The sequence below is a fragment of the Cariama cristata genome, unplaced genomic scaffold (assembly GCF_000690535.1).
Source record: "Cariama cristata isolate BGI_N322 unplaced genomic scaffold, ASM69053v1 scaffold9670, whole genome shotgun sequence".
NCBI classification, from domain to species: domain Eukaryota; kingdom Metazoa; phylum Chordata; class Aves; order Cariamiformes; family Cariamidae; genus Cariama; species Cariama cristata.
Window position 1 is genome coordinate 2,204 of NW_009596370.1, and position 16,512 is coordinate 18,715.

The 16,512-nt window shown below is 37.9% G+C and overlaps 1 protein-coding gene across 1 annotated transcript; it reads left to right on the forward strand.

Moving 5' to 3' along the window:
• Positions 1–314: 314 nt before the first annotated feature.
• Positions 315–16,095, forward strand: SEC22C (SEC22 vesicle trafficking protein homolog C (S. cerevisiae)). The gene is made up of 8 exons (XM_009705763.1): positions 315–396; positions 2,986–3,083; positions 3,651–3,860; positions 6,037–6,200; positions 8,125–8,307; positions 13,298–13,416; positions 14,013–14,078; positions 15,840–16,095. Exons 3-8 carry the CDS (start codon positions 3,679–3,681, stop codon positions 16,038–16,040), a joined length of 915 nt encoding a protein of 304 aa, XP_009704065.1. The 5' UTR covers positions 315–396; positions 2,986–3,083; positions 3,651–3,678; the 3' UTR covers positions 16,041–16,095.
• The last annotated feature ends 417 nt before the right edge of the window (positions 16,096–16,512 follow it).

The window sequence follows — 16,512 nt, forward strand, 5'->3', positions numbered from 1 at the left end:
GCCTTCTTTGTCCCAGTAAAGTAGCTGGCTTGACATGATGTTATTATGAGTCTTATATTAAACAGTTTTCTTCTGAAGTGTTGTTAGATGTACTGGTGCTTCAAATAATGAAAAAAAAGCTTTGTTTACTTCAGTCATAAATTATAACTTGTTCTTCTGAATTAATTACTTAAAATATTTCTGAAGGTTTTGCCTTCTTTGTCCCAGTAAAGTAGCTGGCTTGACATGATGTTATTAATTCTGAATACAGCAGGATTTGATACCTGCTTAATCAAAAGACACAAATACGTTGTCAAAGTTCAGGACCTGAGTTCAAAGGCCTGCCACGTAAAGTCAGTTGCAGATACTTTGGGCTGCTAATGATATGCAAATAGAAAGAGACTGAAGGAGGAAAGGGTAGGTCAATCTGAAATAGTAAGATCATAGAATCGCTTTGCAATGTGCACACCTTGATCAGTCCAGTAAGTTGTGGTAGTATGTGTTCACTTACAGGTGACAGGGCAAAATTGGCTTGCAAGTAATTAAACTTTGAAGGGAAGTGACATTAGTGACTGTTATTTGCCACAGGCACAAAACACCTTCTGATGGGCAAGTAATAAGAGGCTTGTGAAAAAGGAAAAAGAAAACCCAAAGCCTCATTGAGGTGCATTGCCAGGTTAGGTGGGCTGGGGAGATGTGGAAAAGGGAAGGCTAGATGAGTCTGAGGGTTAGGTGGCTGGTGATAAGAGTTACAGGTGGTTGGATAAGAGTTGCATAGAAGACAGGTGAACTAGTTGCATGAATTTATTTTTAGGCTTTGCCCTCTTCTGTGGGGTGATGTTGGCTCTCGCCTCTTCTAGCTAAGCCTGTGCTATGTTGCCAATAAACCCCTGAATTACAAAAAACTTGTGTATTTTTTTTAACTCCTTAGAAGTCTTTGAAGGTACTATTTTCAAATCTCACACCTTTTTACTCTGTTGGGGAGAGGGTGTTACCTATGCAAACATTCCTTTAGACCATGTAAATTTCCAGTTGTTTTGTCCTGAGGTTGTTCTCACCTGCTGTCTGCTAAGATTTGAGTCACTGCATCAGCCTTCTCTCTGTTGGGGACATACCTTTCTTTTATACACGTTTACCTATTGTCAGAAGAGCAAAAGGCACGTAAGATATCTATCCCACTTGCACTTACAGCTTGGTTGTTTAAGCCTCATTTCCCTAGGCAGCAAAACTAAAAATCCACAGGCAGGTAGATTTAAAAGAAAAAAAAAAGGAGCATTTGGATGAATACAGCAGCGATAGTCTGATAGTTACAGACAGTTACAGCAGGTGTGTTCTCCAAGGACGGATCATTGACTCATTTCTCCAGTGAAGTCTAGCATTTAATTTGGAAGTCTACCTGATGGTGACTGATACCAGATCTTTCACAGGAGAACAGAGACTCCCTCTGATGGGCAGCTGATATTTAGTGAAAGCCTTATGCCCTGAAGCATGAAGGTTTGTGTGTCTTGGAAAGTTGTATACCTTTGTATGTGCAGTTGGTTAACTATAGATGATGTTATCCCTAGTGATGAATATATATATATGTATTTAATCTTAAACTCTTACTCTTAGTGGCGTAATGAGTTGAATAATTTCATAGGCTAGATACATTTTAGAACCTGTCTTTGGTTTGATAGTTTGGTGCCTTTCCATTTTCCTAGTCATCTTCTGGCTGTTTCTGAAAGGTAAATAAGAGTGTGCAATGTATTGCTTCTGCAGTGTTTGTCAGGTGGGATGTTTTGGAGTTAGGCTTCATCAGCATTGCCAACCATTGACCATAAAACTCTGCTGTTCTGAGCAACTGTACTTAAAAGCTGACTGTGTTAAAGTTAATATTTCTGAGTTGGCAATTTTCTTTTCTGTTTTCATTTCACTTTTATGTTAAAAGTTTAAGCAGTTTTCTGCACTGTTTTTCATGGCTGCTAGCACAACACATGAAGATTGATGTGCTGTTTCAAGTTGACATGTAATAATCTTGATTATTGTTGAAATTGTTTTTGATGCATGCTGAAATGAGTTAGCTTAATTTGGTTTTACAACTCGGGTGACTACTGGAGAAGGACTGAGAGGGATAGTGAAAAAAAATTAACGTATAATTCTTCTTTAATCTCCATTCTAAAACTTCAAAATAACACTTTCAAGTGATATGTAATCTTCTGTAGTTTTCATTTCCTTTTCTAAGGACAAGTTATGTGCAATTATGCTTTCTGTCAATTCCTCTGACAATTGTTAGTTGCTTTAACGTGCTGGCGAATTGCAGCCACCTTTGACAAAGGGATAGTTCCTATGAGTTATGTGGAAATGATTCCTGTGGAGCAGAAATGAGAGTCTCTTTAGTGCCACACGTGGTAAGAACTCAACACTTATTAGACATTAGAGCAGCTCTGCAGGCAGGAGAGTTTGTGAATGCCTGAACTAGAAGAGGCTTTGCTCTCTTGCCTCCTTAGACAAGAGAAACACTTGACGATGAGACACGTTTCAAAGAAATTTTGAGCATCGTGATGAATTGTTTGATATAGGGCTGTTTAAATCAGTCATTCCCTCTATCAAAAATTTGCGTTTACCGTGTGATTTTTTTTTTCTTTTTTTCCCTAACGCTTCTTTTATGTAGTTTGCCTGAGGCAGAATAAATGCCTGCCTTTTTTTTTTTTTTTTTTAATTCCTTGACTTTTTTGTGATAATCACTTAAAATCTGCTGATTTAGAGCTGCTCTTTTACAGGACTCTAGGATAACTTAAAAACAGTGATTGGGGCATCAGAAATATTTTGCATGTCATTTCATAGTGTCTTTGAATGCATCTAGGAATTGATGTATTGGATAAGAATATGAGTTGTTTGTTTCCCATTAGGCAAAATACTTTCTAGGATATGTTTGCCCACTGCACGGGAGATTTTACAGTGTAAATATGTATATACCTATAGATCATTAGGTAGTTTTCTAAAATGTTCGCTATGCTTATCTTTCAGAGATTATGTGAGCTGCTGTGTTAGTCTTCTAACATCTTGCACTGAATACTTATGGCGTGTCTGAAGGACAGATCTTGTGTGTGTTCTGAATGTACCAGGTAAATCCCAATAACAACTTTTCATGTGAGACTGTTAAAGAGTAAGAAGTCAAGGGAGGGCAACTTTTATTCTATACTTGGTCCTAGTTCTGTAAAAAGAGCCTGACAGGCTGTAGCCTAAAATTTATTTTTGTATTTATGTGTTATACTAGAAAATAAGATTACTGCAGCACTAATGCGACTATTTGCAATGCTAGTGCAGATGCAACATGTCAGTGGGAGTTAGCTGGTTTCCATAAATACCTTTAAGAACTTTACTCAGCATTTCTGATGCTTGAGGTAAAGCAAAAGGAGGGGAAATAGTGATATTTTTCAGGTAGGTAATTCCCCTGTCAAATCCCCTGCATCACCTTTTTGTCTGAGAGGGGCAAAAAACGGACACAGCCATGACCTTTGAGAACAGTTTGATTGCCTTTCGATGGCCCTGATGTTACAAGAGATGCTGTTTAGTAGCAGTGGTGAATAAACTCTTACCTTGACGTATTTCTGACTAGCATATTGGATGATAAGGAACTAATTTCACATCTACTAATGCGCCATTACCCTAATTTAATATTTCATTTTCAGGTTGTCCTCATGAGTACTCCAGTGGAGAATGTCCATGATCATCTTTGCCTGTGTGGTGCGGGTGAGGGATGGTCTTCCCCTCTCAGCCTCTACAGATTTTCATTTCAGCCAGGACTTTCTGGAATGCAGAAAGAAATTAAAGGCGTTATCCTCAATTCTGGCGCAGTATCCAAGTCGAGGCACGGCAAAAGGACGTGACCTTAGCATACAGTAAGTCCCTGCTTTTGTTTGTTTGATTTTTTGACTTCAATTTTTGAAATGGTTATCCTTGGGATTAGTTGAACTTTAAGGATTAGGTATATTCTATAGTGCCTAAGTCCAGTCTGAAATCTCACCATGCGTGTCTAGGTTGTAACCTCCAAGCAGTATTTTGAAACCTTATTTCTCAGCACCGCAGCCACACAGCTCCTCCTCCGTTTAGTAAACGTATGTTAAGACTGTTTATTTTAGTTGTCATTTTTTGTGGCAAATGCTTTCTGTGTGATGGGCAGTACTTGCTACTATTAGTGATTAGAGTATCTTGGACTTCTGTGAATGCCTTCTAAGACGGCATCCTAGTGCCTAGGAATTAGTTCAGTCTAAACACCAAACCCTTTTCTTCAGGGAAGATCAAGTCTTGCTAATTCCTTCTCTCAGGCCCCTACAGTTCTGATTCTGGCTGGCGCAGAACTGCCCTGACTCGCTCCTAAGTACTGCCCACTCCATTTTCTGAATACCATCAGGGTTCGAGTCTCTAGAAGCTCTGGCAGATGGATGTGTCTTGAGGAGTCCTGAAGCATACTGACAATAGCCAGTATGGAGACATAAATCTTTGCTTGTATTTACTGGAAAAGGATCTGCTAGTCTTTATTTTAAGAAAGTAAAGTTTCCTTCAGAGATGAGATTTTTCATTTACTATAGATTTTAATTTCGTTCTAAAAATGAGTTTTAGCTTGTGATTATGTTTCTGGTTAGCAAATGTAAGAAAACTTAAAGTGACCCTGAGCGAAAACTAAGTATCCCTTTTGGGGAAGGGATTGCAGGAAGAAGATACATGAACTTACATTGAATCAACTGGAAGAGCAGAGATTAGCATTTTAATACCTTTTCCCTCAAAGCGAATTTATGCCCTTCAATGCTAACATGTTCTGCTACTTTTAATCTTCTGCAGTCTTTATAGAAGTAGCTATGCATCTGGCTCTGAAATGAGAAGAGTGCAAACAGATATGTGGCAAAAGTCTATAAATTATTGACAACTAGGAAAAGGTAGTTTTATGCAGGCATGGTGTTGATCAGCAGGTGTGAGCTGGTGACAAAAAGAATTTAGGGAACGTACCCAGTGTAACTAGGCTGTAACAGAGCTAATCAAAACCATAAATCCCAAGTATAATGAACAAATAAAAATGTGGTAAAAAAGAAACCACAAGTATTTCTGTATGAGCAGAATGAAATATATAAATAGTAGAAAAGAGAGAAAATACAGAGACTGATTGTTTAGCTTCAAAACTTTGGTTTTATACAGAAATATTGCTAGCAAATGGCTAACCTATAAGGGAAGATTTCCTCAATCTTCTTTCAGAGATCATTACAAATCTGTAATTATGGTGGGGGTTGTGAAAGTTTAGCTATCTACATTATGAGTGCTGACATCTGAACTAGCTGCCCTGTCTCCCATCTTATTTAATAAAGCCTAGATGAGAGTGATTTCTGTCATCCTTAAGTACATGCCTACATTTTCGTCAGATGAATCCCCTATTCAAGTTTCCTAGAAGGTTTTTGAGGCATCTATAAGTGGAAACTTCTGCATAAATATGACTTCAGTGTTAGAGGGACCTCTTTTGGAGTAGAATTTTTATTGTGCTGTTTCTGATACAAACTCATCTTTGTTTGTTACAGATGACTTAGCAGTAACAGTGTTTGAATATCTTGATTTGTGCAAGTTAACAAATACCTCTTGCTGTTAATATGAAGTTGCCATATTAAAGGGGAGCAAGGAATACATCTGCTTGCTTCCTGTTGAACAAGCTTACTTGTTTTTACTTTTGTTTATGGAAAGCCACAGTGTTTTTTCTTTCAAAATCTCGTTGCCTGTGATGTTTTCTGGCCATCTCTTTTCTTATGAACATGATTTAAAGCCAGCCTGAGAAAATAATGTCCTCAATTTTTACTGATGTAGCAATTTAATAAAATCTGTATTGTGATCTTTAGTATGCTAAGGCATACTGAACAAGTTAAGAGTAAGTGTTAGATCTACAGGAACTGCAGGACTATTACAATATATTTTTTGCAGTCTGTTCTTTCAGTGCAGTCTGTACCTTTTGTTTTGACAGAAAGCACTGTTTACTTCTTGTGTTCAACATGACTCTTTTACCTTTTTATGTTGATGTTACATTTTTTTCTTTTTCAGTTTCCTTTCTTCTGGGGATATTGCCTGCATGGCAATCTGTTCCAGCAATTATTCAACCATCATGGCGTTTTGCTTCCTGGAAGAGCTTCAGTGGGAATTTGCTGCGTCCTACGATACAACAAGCATCAGTTTAGCTTCCAGACCATATGCTTTTATTGAATTTGGTTAGTAACCTTGTTCTCTAATAGTAAGAATTCTTTGTCTGCAACTTTTATAATGTTAAACAATGTCTCCTAGCCAAAGCCTGATCATAAAAACCTGTGTGTGCACCTTTGCATGCATGTGTAGGAGGAAAGGGAGATCTTGTAACTGCATTGAACTATTAGATTATTGTTTTTGCAGTTCCTGAGAGCCCTTGTAATAGATGAACAAAATGCTGTGGTGATTAATAAACAAGCACAGAAGAAAAAGAAATCCACATCTCAAACACTTTCTAACTTATTTAGAAAAAATCTGTCAAGTGGAGACAGATGGATACAGGAAAAAAGAGAGACAAAATAGATTATTATGGGCAACTTTACTTCTGGCATGACTTAGATTCACATAATACTTCATAATCATGCCTAGTGTTTCTTTTTTAACCTGATATAAATGGTTTTCTTGCCAAGTAGCAGCTGCTCTGCTAAAAGCTGAACCTCACACCTTTGAAAAACACAATTCCCTTGCAGTGAGAAACTCTTTTCTGGGAAAGGATAAGACATTGCAGTGCGTTACTGAAATCTGGATAGAAGTGTGCTGATAGCGTTAAGCTCATGCTTAAAAGGTTGGGAAGTCCACACAGAAAGCATGTTATACAGCCATCTTGTGTTTTGGGTGGATTCCCTGCAGGGCACATTCCAGGCATGATGTAATTTTATGCTGAGATCCAAATTACTCCTTTTTTTTTTTTTGTTTTTAACTTGAGTAGGAATATGGGAATTTCTAACCTCTTTCAATTGCATAAGGCTCTTTTTAAAGAAAGAAATGCTTTTTTTTATTTTTACTATTATACTGTATTTTGTTACTGAATCTTCCTAATGTTGCTGTGTGATTTTATTTTTTTTTTTTTTTTTTCTTCTTTCTTTCCTGTGCTTGGATCTAAGATGCCCTTGATACCCAAGATCTTAGCTTTTTGCCTGGTAGTTACAGATAATTATGGCAGGCTGACTTAAGGTAAAGTACTGGATTTTTCACAAAGGAATGCTTATGGCACTGTGTATCCTAGCACAACATAAAGTCCTCCTGTGTGGTCTCAAAACTCATGCTTAAGCTATTACGTATGTATCATATCCTGTAGTAGCTGTGGTCAACATCTGCAAGTCTTCCAGAGTAACAATATCTTAAGGATATGGATTTTACTTACAGGATATCTTAGCAAAATAAATGTTTCTGCATTTTATTTCCCTAAGCATTTGCAATAGCTTGAATTTGCCAATGTCTTTGCACGATTAAATGGGAAGTAGCATATCCACAGTGAGGTACTTCAGCTCTGGAGGTGTGAGCAATTCGTGTTCGGACAAATTCTCCACTTAGTCTCAGTGCAACTCCTATCAAACCAGCAGCCACACCTGTGGAAAGGGATTTGCTTGCAAATGGTACTAAATTTAAAGTGTGAGAGATGAAACAGAGTGATCTGTACGTAGATCTGTGGATTGGACATTGGTGGAATCACTGCGGAATTGCCTCTGCCAGTCAGAGTTGCCCCATGACTCAAATATAGGTTGAATTAATTTATCTCTGTGCTGGAACAAAACTAATCCTTGACATTGTCAAAACACAGTGTGGAGTTGCTTCTCGTGGTAGTTCATGGGTAATCTGAGATATGTGTTAACATCTGCCCTGAAATATGAAAGCTTGTTTTGAGTCCACTGGCAGGCAGGATTTTGAGATTTAAAGTATCTGGAAGAGAGTGATCGCGATATAAAATACCTAGGAGAGGTATTTTTATTCCCTAACCAGTGGTGGAATTTTATACCTGAAACTAATAAGAAAAGAAATGAAGGAAGAAATGAAAAACAATCAAAAAAGAATGCTGTGATTTGATTAGTAATCATCTAAAGCATTTGACTTTTGCAGAGCTAATCGAAGCATGTTTTTCTATTGTTTCAGATAACATTATTCAGAAAGTGAAATGCCATTTTAACTGTGCAAGTGGTTCTCAAATGAAGGCCAACTGGGAGAAGATTGAGGAGGAGTTGAAGTTCCGGCCCCCAGTTCAGCTGAAACTGGAGGATACAGAGCTGATGAATGGGATGACTAATGGTGGGCACGCAGGTGTTCATGTGGAGGTTGGTAAGTTACTACTACACACAGGTGACAGTAGACTTCCTGAACCTAATTTTGCAAATGCCAGAAAAACATGTAACAGCAGTGATTCCTTTTGTACTGAGAAATTATATATATCGTGTGTATGAAACCCAAGAAAAAAGGCTGCCTTTCTATCATAGTAAACAACACATGGTCTTTAGGTTATAGCAGGTATGTATCAGAGCCTTTAAGGACTTGTGGTAGTGTCTTTTTTTCCAGCCTTAGATCAGCTTCCCTATATGGACAATCGGTTGTAACTGGAGTTTACATTTTCCATGTTAAATCCTCTTGCTTTGAAAGTAGTTGTTTGTTAAATTTTCTGTGACCAAAGAACCTCGACTACTTCCTTGCTTGTTGCAAACTCTAATAGAAGATAACGTAATTACAGTCTGAATGAGTTGCTTCAGTCTGGAGGAAAGAAAAGATGAGAAGAATATGAGCTGAGGGTAAAAGCCTTAATTCCCAGGCTGCCTGTCTTAGGTTCTTCTCCCCTCCTTGCTTTCTCCTTTTACCTTATTCTTTAAAATTTAATGCATTTGACTAAAATTCTGAAAGAGGATATGTATATCTGTATAAGCAACACATACAGGCTTGACAAAGGACCTTTTTGTAATGAATACTGACATTTTACCTGCTATTAGAAGTACTAACCTCTACTTATTTATTGTAAAATTGGTATCTTATTTGTGTTTCAATTGCGTTGTCAAAGTCCTGCCTATTTTCTCTACCAATGAAATCGTAGAACCATTTAGGTTGGAAAAGACCTTTAAGATCGAGTCCAACTGTAAACTTAACACTGCCAAGTCCACCACTAAACCATGTCCCTTTTTTAATCCTATTAGCATGGTGGTTTAAATGCAGCTGGAGTGCCATGAGCTTGTATTTCCTCTTTTTTTTTTTTTTGTTCTTGGCTTATGAAATACTAATAAAATCAAGTTCCAGTTGCTCAGTCTTACTGTTTCTGATGGATGAGCTGGAATCTAATTTGACATAGGTATTTTAAGTTGAAGTATAGAGGGGCAGTGGCTAGGAGGAAGCAAAAATAGAATTGAAAACGTTTTATTTGCCAGTCAGATTTGTGAGTGCTCCTCAGAACTGTGCTTGAAGGTTAAATATTTTCATGATGTGACAGGGCTTGGAAATTCTTTGCACTAGTGTGAACAGTTTCTGTGCTAGTAAACATTTGCAAGCTAGTCTGTGTCCACAGATCAGAAATACATTTTCAATTCCCCCATCTTCTTAATTGCTTTCTTTTACTTTCCATCTGGCTTTGTATTTCTGGCTGTTCTGTCTGGTCTAACCCAAATATTCTTACAGATTGTTCTGCCCTTATTTTAAGGATCATGTTTATGATCATCTGTTTCCCTCAGCTGGAGTCAGCTTTCCTGGCTTATGTCTCTCTCCTCTCATCGTTACCTGCCAGCTGAATCCCACTTTACTGCTCTAAATTTAGCTGTGTGGATAGTGTTTGTTCCCATGTTAATGTTATTTATATTATAGCTCTGCTATACATGAGACTTCTTGAGCATACCTTGAAGTGTTATGGTTGCAGGAGAGCAGAATTTAACTGTGCCTGCATTCTATAATGATGATAGATCAGTCAATGGATAGGTCAAAACATCAGTTTGCTTACACGGTTGTAGCTGGTTCCTGTCTTCTTTTGAGCTGTGTGATCATGTCCCCCGGCCCTTCATTTTAGTGTGAAAGGAGTCTGAAAAGTCAGGGCAGTTTTGTCCTTGTTAGTATATATGGGAACAAAAGCTTTTTTTTTTTTCTTTATTTTTTTTCTTTCTTCTGTTTGTTCCTTCTTTTGTTAACTAAACTCAGCCCAATTCTTGCTAGAAAGACACTAGCATTGTATCATTAAGCAGCATCTACACAACCTCAATCATTGTTGCAAAAGCCTCACCTTGTGTCTCGATATGGGCACAGCTGATAAAGCTCTGGAGGACAGTGGGGTATGTATACAGGAGAAATGTGAAGTGTAAGTAGCTTTCTGTGAAGAGGGAGAGTTTTCACATCAGAACTGGCTATATGAAGTAGAAGAACAACTTGTGCTATTCACGTAGTAAGCATGCTGTTAAATTATGCAGCGTTGTGCTTTCCTTGATGAATGTTTTTAGTCTTCTGTAGGCACACAGGGAGTCCTTGAGAGTCCTTTTTAAGGTGTTTTCTGAAGATGTCTCACATCTGTCTTTTGTGTGCTTGTATTTTATTTTAAAGTGTTTGAGTCTGATTTCATTTTTCACTCCTGATTCTGTCTTTTTTGGGAGCTTTGCTTATGTGACTCATTGTCAAACCCTTGTTGTACTGAACCTTGAAGAGACAGAATGGAGAGTGGTACAGGCATTCATGTCAGTCTCCAGTTAAATAGCCAGAGGCCTTTGCTCAGAAAACCTTTCATAGGCAGAAGTTTCGATTTCTTCATTGTGTTGAGGGAGTTTTCACAGAATTGTTCTGTACGTGTTCAAACCTGCAGTTATGTTTTTCCTGGGTGCTAGACGATGCACAGTCCCCAGAACATGTTCTGTATGGTTCATGTACTTGGAAGTGCACAACTTTTCTACTTGAAGAGTCAAATGAGTTTGAAAACCAATTAGCATTTAATTGTGCTTGTGCAAAATTGTGCTGGCGTGGACTAAGAGTGCTTGTACTCTCTTGTTCCCTTATGTAATAAACAATTCTTGTCTGAAATTCTGTTTATAAAAATATGATTGACTTCATGCAAGGAAGTGTGATAATTTTTCCCTAGCAGTACCTGTCTCGCTTGTTCTGTGCAATTTCAGTTTGTGAATTAAACCTCAGAATGATATAGCAGAAATAAAACTCCACAGCAAACAATATAAAGATTAGTTTTCACGGAATCTGAACCCTGAGCAATCTCCCTTGCATTTGTGATAGCAATTCTTTTTATCCTACTGAACAAATAAAAAAAGGTAATTGTTATATAATATACTGCTTCTTCAGCATGGAATATTGAGACTTGCGTTGTTTTTCCCTGGGGACTGGGAACTCTTGACATGTACGGTTTGCAAGATGCTGTACAATGAATGACACTTGGGCTTGATAATTTTTCTTTGTTTGAGAGACACTGTGTGCCTCTGAGGTAAACCTTAGAAACAGAGGAAGAAGAAACAGTAGTCTTTGTTAGGAAATTTCCATGAGAGAGAAGTATATAGCTGCAACTATATATATTCCCAAGAATGGGAAACTGAATACTCAGGTCAATGAATCAACAAACATACTAGTACAACTTCTGCTCGGTGCGCTGTTTGGACCTTAAATTTCACTGCATAGCAAAAAAGCAAAATTGACTTTGAATGATAGGATTTCTTGTACCATTTATTTACATGAACATGTGTATGACGACAATATGCAGTAATGCCACATAATGTGACATCTATCAAATGGAATTAATACAGTTCCTTTTGCAACCACTTTGAAGATGAAATGATGGATATATGAATGCATGCCAGACTAATTAATTATGGACACTTATAAAAGATACTTTATATCCCTGTATTAATTTGGCATCAAACTTTTTTACATCCATCAAAATCTCTCTTGAAGGAGAAAATGCAAGTGTTTCCCTATCTTAAACCGTGCAGTACTGCAATACTTAAGCTGTTACAGTGTTTCATCTGTCACTGAAATGAAGCCAGAGAAGATGTCTGCTGTGTTGCTTAGTTTATCAACACTAGTCAGGAGCTGGCCATGTCTGAACAGGAGGCAGAAGATCCTGAGAGCTGAGGAGACTTCTGGAGGGCTCATTCATTCTCTCCTGTATCTTATGGATGTTAGTGCAGGAGAGGATCTGGATTTGGTATCTGAGCTGCAAATTACCCTTCTTATTGTGATGCTGACAATGTTCTACTTGTGGTGGTCCCAGGGCAGAGATGAAATGTAGGTGAGTATCTAGGTGTGGTATCTATTGTTGGGCTAGCTAGTATAGCTAGGGGAAAAAAATGGGTGAGCTTTTGGACAATTGAAACACTGAATTAAAAGCAGCAGGTTCCAAAGTTAAATACACATTTATAATAATTGCTTTGATCTTAATTAGGTATATATCAATTAGATCATCCTGAAGACATGGTATTTGGGGGTGTGGATGTTAAGGAGTAGTAGTGAAGAAGGTGAGAAAGGAAGGAGACAGATAATTCACTACCTATGAAACATGGGCAGTTTGGGAGAAAGGGAATTGAAGTGCACTGTAAAATGTGGCACAAAGGCCAAAAATTAGAGCATCCAGTTTAATTCCTAGGCCTCAGTTTTGACCATGTTTTGTCAGTCTGAGAGTCCCGGAGGCAAGAGCAGCAGTTCTGTGACAGACGTTTCCCCGCTGTGACTGGGTCGTATCATCCTGACAACTCCTACGACAACTGTTCTGGCAGCCGAGCACCAAAGTCCTTAGCTCCTACAGTTGTGTTCTGGCAGCTGCTTGATTAGGGCATCAAATGCTGTATGGGAACTCTGCAGGTGAAACTAAATTGCTGTATCCCAGACTGAAACCTGAAACTGTCAGTGGGAAGAAAGACATAATTGCCAGTTGAGGATGAGATGAATCGCTGTCTTGCTTTTACAGGTGTCAGAAATCTAAGCTCTTTCCCAGATCTTTGGGTACTTAAAGCCTCTAGCTTTTCTGCTGATCTGTGAAGAGTGTTAAGTATGCTAATTTGCTGTAATAACCAGTTGAAAAGTATCTATGTGCACCATAATAGAAGACACTAATGCCAAATAGCTCAAGAAAAAAATCTATTGATTAATCTGTTTTAAAAAATCTAGATGTCTGAAGACCTGAACAATGTCATGCAACAAAAAAAAATGTTTTTCTTTTCATAATTAATCTTCTCTGGAGCAAGCATGAAAGGTTTAGAAAATGTTTAAAACCCACTTAAGCTAATTTGAGTTATTTTACGTTAAAAGATTTAAAGTAATAGTGCAAACTTTCACTAATGTCTTTTTTTTTTTTTTTAAGTTCCTACTTACAGAATGCAGCGTGTGACTCCTCTGGGGATTCTGTCGCTTGTTCTGAACATCATGTGTGGAGCTTTGAATCTCATTCGAGGAGTTCACCTAGCAGAGTATTCATTTCAGGTAACCCTGATTGAATTGAAACCTGTAAATCAGTCAAAGGGAGCAAGTTATTTGGGTAATCAGATTAAGGGTGGCTGTTCTGCTTTTTAGGAGAGCATATATCTTTCCACAAGAAGTGTTTTGTTTGTCCAGGGAGCGTACGATTGATTGTTCACCTGCTAGACCTCCTGTGTTTTGTCATATATTGCAGCACATTCCATTTTATTCTTTTCTAGGGAGTTTAAAATTTGGAGAAATACTTTAGTCTTGCCAGGCTCGCTGGATTATTTTTTCTCCCCATTCTTGTATTTTGTTCTAGGTATAAATTTTGTTTAAACAAATACGAAACTGTTAACAACTTTTTAAAAGTTAAAAAAAAAAAAAGTGTCCTGATTGTATGGTGGCACAGTTTTATTTAGCAGGAAGTGTCACATAAGCCTCAGTTCTTGCTGTCTTGTTCAGTGATATTGATCTTGCTGTTTAACACTCTTACAGTAAATCAACGTAAATAAGATGAGAGAGGTACTCAATGAAATATAGTGTTCTAAAATATCAAGCAGTACTTGCTAAAAACTGTAGCTGATGTAGTTGTTTGTCACTTCTTTTGATCCAAACAGGAGGACCATGAAGGAATTGGAAATGTGATAGCTTTTTTCCTACCTTTTCTAGCCTGTGTTTTTCAGGTATGTTAACTGTAAATAAAATGCTTTCTGATTATTTTTATATTATAATATACAAACCAAAATGATTTTCAGCTAAGCAGAGGAACAGTTTGGTTTTTAGTATCCTACCTAGGTGATTCCACTGAGCTATTCCAGTGAAGTGGCACAAATACAGTTAAAGGCACAATTTGTCCCTTGGCAAATTGCAGTTGCAAGCTTTTTCAGTGCTTTCATGTTTTGACATGCCAAACGGGGCTGAGTGTGACAAATAAATGCTAGCCCAAAGACGGTTTGTTTCCCAAAGGGATAGACATGATGCATTTCTGACAGTGGCGGACTTAGTGATGAGCTTTTGTAGCATAACCACCTTGAAACACTAAACAAATATAGGATAGCAACATTATTGAAAATGCTGTAATTTTACATTAAAAATTGCATTTAATTCTTGAGACAGATGTAGTCCTGACTTTCTTAGATTTTTTTTTTTTTTTCCCTAATGGATTATTCTCTCTAACCTCCTCATGCAGAAGAGTTTGAAGGAGGGAAATATTATATGCTCCAAATGGATTCTTTGTGAAAGATTTCTTAAATGCCTAAAACCGTGGTCCCCAACCTTTAACTTGAGGACAATATGTTATTTGCAAAGTCTTCAATCTTTAGACTGTCATTGCAGGGAGCTGCTGTAGTTGAGTTACCAGTTGACGACAGGAATAACATAATGCCTACAGTGTATTCATTCCTTAGTACTGTTGCATTTCGCTAATGGTTTGGGGACCACTGTCTGAAGACTTCTATTTATCCATGGTATTTAAAACTTGCAGAGAGGCTATTTATTGTCTCATAATAGGTACAACTTAGTGTCTTTCAGCCTTCTTACACCTCTGCTCACGGCGGAGCTTTAAGATGGAGATATTAATTTGGATCTAAATACTTGATGCAAGTAATTCTTCGCAAAGAAAGTCCCTGTCCTGCTTTTTTCCAGTTAGTACCTGAAGCTAGAGAAGCTAAATAAAGAAGAGTTCTCTCTTACCCTTTTGATCTATAGCAGTCATCTTCACAAAATGCTTGTGCATAAATTGAGCTCAAATGTGAAGTGCTTTCTACATGCTGATCTCTACTTGTGTCATCAGCACAGTTGGAAATTGTGACCTGAAGTGAGAAAGCATGATCTGTTACTGCCTGCCTTAAAAAAGTAACTCTTCTGCCAGCACTTTGTAAGTTTTTAGTTTTCCCCTGTAAGGGTTGTTCTTCACACATGCTTAGCAAATGGGTTCCACCTGTTCTTGAATTTAAAAAGATAAAGAGCCAAAACCCCCAGATAAACCTGTTAACAGAAATGATGGTCTGTCTTCCAAGTCAAGTCTGGAGAATGAAGTCCTTTACTTATCCCAAGAACAAATACAGCAGAAGCAGATTTGGGTTTGCTGTCTTCCTGCTTCTGAACCTTTGTCTTGCAAAAGTCATAAGTGGTTTTTGAAAGCTGGCTCAGCTTTTGGACTCCTTTTAATCCAGGCTGAGACAGGCAGGAGGGACACCAATGGTGCTGGCAGACTTCATTTGTTATCTGTGCTTACCCAGTATGATCTGGGTTGAGGCCTCCACTCTGGATGTTCCTGGAGGACCTTTCAACATAGGAGTTGAAGGGAAGCTTTGAGCTTCTTAGTGATCACTGCAATGGCAGGCCCATCCAGGCAGCATGGACATGCTAGCAATTCCCAGCTATGTCTCTTGTCTATATGTACATAGTTTAATGCTAACACTGTCTCTCTGGTCCTTTTGTAGTGTTACTTGTACCTCTTCTACAGCTCGGCAAGGAAAGTGAAGACGTTTGTACTCTTTTTCTCTGTTTGTTTATGCAACATTTACTTGTATGGATTACGGAACCTCTGGCAAATAGCATTTCACATAGGAGTGGCATCTCTTTCTTCTTATCAGATACTGACAAGGCAACTTATGGAGAAACAGCCTGACTGTGGAGTATGAAGAAGACTTTATGTTTGCTACTCTATTTTTACAACTTTTTTGTATTAAACTGGCCAAAAATAGCTTGGAGTATTTTTAAAGATTTGTGACAAGGTTATTGCAAGGAAGGTATTTCAAAGCAACTTGAAATAAAGTAGGATACAGTAATCACGTCAAACATACAGTGAGGAACATAGCTGTATTTAATATGGCATGTGGTAGTTGTGCATGGTAGACCTTGTCAGGTATCATCAACAGATGGAGGTTCTCCTTACCAGAAACAGGCTTTTACTCCTTGACTAATACCATCTAAACAGCATTTTGCCATTTGTCTTACTGGCTTTGTAATAGTTTGGCAGGTCAATGGCTTGCTCTGCTAATGCTTCTGAAAATATTAAAATTGTATAGTAAAATGAAGATAAAGTGGTGGGTAACATTTTTGTCTATAGAATTTGCTAAGCATTAAGATTCTTGGTAAATGTAAGTAAAGGAG

Excerpts from the sequence above, each read along its gene's own strand:
- SEC22C (XM_009705763.1), top strand. The coding sequence starts at position 3,679 with ATGTCCATGATCATCTTTGCCTGTGTGGTGCGGGTGAGGGATGGTCTT. Across the intron at positions 3,861-6,036 it reads GGACGTGACCTTAGCATACA|TTTCCTTTCTTCTGGGGATA; the intron begins GTAAGTCCCTGC and ends TTTCTTTTTCAG. Across the intron at positions 14,079-15,839 it reads TTCTAGCCTGTGTTTTTCAG|TGTTACTTGTACCTCTTCTA; the intron begins GTATGTTAACTG and ends GTCCTTTTGTAG.